Here is a 4,389-nt window from a genome sequence, read left to right on the forward strand (position 1 = left end):
TAGGGGGCCCTTAGTGGCTGCGGGGCCCTAAGCGGCCGCTTATGTCGCTTAATGGGTCGGGCCGGCTCTGCATGTTTCCCTCAAAACTGGTATTCAGGATAGAGTTCAGTTGTAAGGAAATTTCATTTTTTAGTAATCAATGGTTGAAACAAACACGAATGGGACCTCCCTAGTCTAAATATTTGATTATAAGTATTTGTGCAAGTCAGACATGAACAATGATGTGATTAAGTTATTGTGTTGTTTTGTGGGTTGGCACTAAGCCACATAAAGTTTACAGAAATATTGACCAATGGCCATATGCTTAAGAGCGCCAGTTTTTGCTATTTCATAAATAAAACCGATCTTACAAATGACTTATTTTAATTCTGAAATCCCTTCTGATTTAATTTCTTGAAGTATGTCATGATTAATGCTAACATGAAGGTATTTGATGCAAATAAGTACATTTATAACACCCATTTTTGCAAATAGCCTGTTATCTCACCAGTGGATCATTACCCATGTTGTGCTGAGTGAGTTGTGTTGCATCAGTGTAGATAGTCAGGCCAGATATCTCTTAGCACAGGACAGAGAATAGGGGCTGGCCCTGGTTAATGTTTGACCCAACTGTCAGTTGACTACCTGAGCTACTGTATAAATGGGGAAGTTTCCAGCTTCTGCAGCAAAGAGGACATTGAAGGTAAGCGTAACACTGTTGTGAAATATGCAAACTGTTTGTTGTTTAACTTGAAACTTTAGATGTGTTGGACTTATATTCATTGGTGTGATGCCCCTGTGGGCTCATCTTGAGAGGGTGTGGCTGTGCTGCATCCAGCCGCCTTGATTGTAACTCAGGGCACCTGGGTCTGGTGCCCTTTAGCTATTTAAAGCCTCTCTGCTCCTCTCTGTTTTCTCTCTGCTTTTTCCTGCAGGCACCCGATTCTGTTGAGTATGCTATCAGTTATTTCAGTTGCTTCACTTTGTGCACCTCAACACCCTCACACATACATGTCCATGCAACCCTCACCCTGCATTTACACTACTGATACCACTGACGTCCACACCTCATACTTTACTTACTTTGCACTTAATTAATTTGGTTGATTTGAATTGTTTGTGTAAATAAACATATTTTGCTAACCGTTGACATGGTGTGTCTCCTCTTTGTTGTGGCCTTTTGAGCCAGGTCATAACAATTGGTAAAAAAAAGGTTAGTGTGAAGAGCTGTTCAGAGGCAAAATCTTATCGAGCCCAACTAACCTCCTCTGATTTTCCCTGGACAGGCTCTAAACATGCGTGGGATCTTTGCTAGTTGTGCACTCTCAGCACTGCTGCTGGCTGCAGCCTGGGCAGACCACCACCACCACCCCAAAGGCCACCACCACCACGGCGCTGATGCCTCTCACAGCCACGATGGAGAGCTTAGCTGCCACAAGCTGTCCGCTCCCAATGCTGACTTTGCCTTTGCCCTTTACAAAAGCCTGAATGCCAACGCTGCTGCTGGAAAGAACATCTTCTTCTCGCCCCTGGGCATCTCCGCCGCCCTGTCCATGCTGTCCACAGGGGCTGCTGGGGAAACCCACAGCCAGCTGTTCTCCAGCTTAGGCTACAGTGCTCACACCCAGGAACAGGTCAATGAGGCGTACGAGCATCTTTTCCACATGATGGGACACAGTCAGGCGGATCAGAAAATGGATGTGGGTAACGGCGTTGCCGTGCGCACTGGCTTCAATCCTCTGGAGAAGTTCCTGAAGGATATCAAGCACTACTACTCCGGTGAGATCTTCAACGTCGACTTTACCAAACCTGCTGAGGCTGCGGCTGAGATCAACAGATTCATTGCAACTAAAACCAACAATAAGATCAAAGATATGGTGAAGGACCTGGACACCGAGATGGCCATGGTGCTGATCAACTATGTCTACTTCAAAGGTAGGACACATTCCGATACAATCTGAAAGAGAGCATGCAGATCGCCAGTAGAGACTTTGTAGAGACAAAGCTTTCATATCAGTTCAGGCTCCTTGTGTAGTTTAAGGAGCTCAAACATGCCACGGAAAATTATGTAAAGCAGTCTGAAAGATATCAATCATAGCATATATTGCAACACAACTACAATGCATTACTTTTATGCTCCTCATACAGGACAGTGGGTGAAACCCTTCGATGGTAACCATACACAAAAGGCAGACTTCAACGTGGACGAAAACACAAAGGTTCAGGTGGATATGATGATGAGGACAGGTCGTTTCGACTTCTATCACGACGCCGACAACCACACCACCGTCATCATGCTGCCCTACAAAGGCAACACCTCCATGATGATCGTTCTGCCTGATGAAGGCAAGATGATGGAGGTGGAGGGCTACATCAACAAAGACCACATCAAGCATTGGCATGACTCACTCTTCAGGAGGTAAGAGGGGTATTTTATTGTATTTTCAACTTCTACGGTTGTAGTATAAACACAGTGGCAGGGAGGTCCTTCGTAGGATTATAGGAAACTTTTGACACGTGTTAGGCTTTACTCTGAACAGGAGTATTTGATTTGAGATTCCTTATCTTTTATGGCTCAGGTTAAGTAAACATGCTTTAAGTGAACTCTATAATCCAGTGATTGTGACACTGCTGCATTTCTGTATTCCTCAGTTCTGTAGATCTGTATATGCCAAAGTTCTCCATCTCCACTGAAGCCTCCCTGGACAGTACACTGAAAGCAATGGGAATAACCACCGCTTTTGGACAAACCGCCGATTTCTCTGGCATGTCTACCGAGGTCAGGCTCAAAGTATCAAAGGTATGATTGGCAAACATGCCTTCACATTTTTGTTGACAAGGTACTATTCTGCAAAGAACCTTTGCTCTCTACAGATATTCAAAACCTGCATGTGCTCGACATTAACTTCTGTTGGCTCTTCCACAGGTGTCCCACCAGGCTGTGCTGAGCGTGGATGAAACGGGAACAGAGGCAGCTGCCGCCACCACCATTGAAATCATGCCCATGAGCATGCCAGAAGTCCTTCGTCTCGACAGACCCTTCCTGGCCTTTATCCTGGAGCACTCGACCAAGAGCATTCTCTTCATGGGCAAGATCAACGACCCCACAGCCATGTAAAGATGCTTGGGAAATGATTGTTTACACTGTGTAGTAGGTTCTAGTAGCTACAGGACAATGTTACCTTAGGTTAGGTTGATGAATGGAAGATAGTTAGATGAATAAGAACAGATGTATCATCAATAAAAGAAATGTCAGCCTATTAATCGTCAGTGGGACACATTTATTACCATCTGTCATTTGAACCTGGCTAGGTGTATAAATGTTGAAATACATCATTATATATTGTTTCCATCCGACTGTTAAATATGATACAGGTAATAAAAGCATTAGTAGACATATCGCTTGAAGCATCTGCTTAAACAATGAGCCATCGTGTAATTGTGCTATTTCTGTTTTAACATGTTGAAGTGAAATAAAGACTTGTTGTCAACAACGGTCAATACCTGAATTTGAAATCTTGAGTTCATGGATCCAAACAAAAAAATCATTACTATCAATCAATACCGTTTTATTGTGAAAGAGAACAGATTGCTTTTTTTTCCATTCCCTTTTTGATGACATCTCAGATGATGATGAGTCTGTATTGCTCCCTGAAAGGTCACTGATTTATGTTGTGTCCTGTGCTCTATGTAATAAACATTTAATGCAACGAACATTTTTAGACCCTACTGACGAGCGGTTATTTACCTGTGTTGAGTTCACTGAGTAGACATTGTAGACATAACCTTGCCAGAAATCTCTTGTCGCAGTGAAAGAAAGAGGCCGGTCCTTGTAAATGTTTAATGGAAGTGTCAGCTAACTCTGTTTGTAATGATGACGTTTCTGCCAAACTGCATCAAAGGGGACGCTATTCATTGAAATATGAATGTTTTAGATAATATGTCAATTTCATAGGTATCCACATTGACACTTTTATATCTTTCACCCTCTCCCAAAAGGACAGAGGGTGACCCTCTTCTTCCATCTCCCCACACACAAGGCAGACCCCACCACAATTCAAGTGGATATGAAAACGTACGGGAATCACTACAAATGTCTAGTAATGACCTGTTCATGACATTATTAACAATATATTAATAAAAAATTAGATTGGCTATTGAAAAACCTTTTTCTAGCTTCTATAGTTTTAATTTACACAGCCTGCGTCCTCATGGTTTTACCACACATTTCCCACCAGGCTCTGCTAAAAGTCGATAAGATTGGAACAGAATATAATTAAATATTAGTCTGCTAATATATTTGTAGGGTCTAAAGCTCCAAATATATCATTGTATATTATCTCCAGCTGTTCTATATGGCGCATTCAATTATAAAATGGGTGCATGTATCGCACTTAAAGCATCTGCTAA

At 42.6% G+C, this 4,389-nt stretch overlaps 1 protein-coding gene across 3 annotated transcripts; it reads left to right on the plus strand.

Annotated features, from left to right (window-relative positions):
* Positions 1 to 625: 625 nt before the first annotated feature.
* Positions 626 to 3,689, plus strand: LOC117498391 (alpha-1-antitrypsin homolog). 3 transcript variants are annotated; one of them, XM_034150450.1, is made up of 5 exons: positions 626 to 682; positions 1,266 to 1,914; positions 2,128 to 2,398; positions 2,632 to 2,779; positions 2,906 to 3,689. In XM_034150450.1, exons 1-5 carry the CDS (start codon positions 641 to 643, stop codon positions 3,095 to 3,097), a joined length of 1,302 nt encoding a protein of 433 aa, XP_034006341.1. In that variant the 5' UTR covers positions 626 to 640; the 3' UTR covers positions 3,098 to 3,689. The 3 variants fall into 3 exon arrangements, with proteins under 3 accessions (XP_034006341.1, XP_034006343.1, XP_034006342.1); XM_034150452.1 differs by lacking the exon at positions 626 to 682 and adding an exon at positions 910 to 926; XM_034150451.1 differs by lacking the exon at positions 626 to 682 and adding an exon at positions 915 to 931.
* The last annotated feature ends 700 nt before the right edge of the window (positions 3,690 to 4,389 follow it).

Source organism: Trematomus bernacchii, unplaced genomic scaffold (assembly GCF_902827165.1).
Source record: "Trematomus bernacchii unplaced genomic scaffold, fTreBer1.1, whole genome shotgun sequence".
Taxonomy (NCBI): domain Eukaryota; kingdom Metazoa; phylum Chordata; class Actinopteri; order Perciformes; family Nototheniidae; genus Trematomus; species Trematomus bernacchii.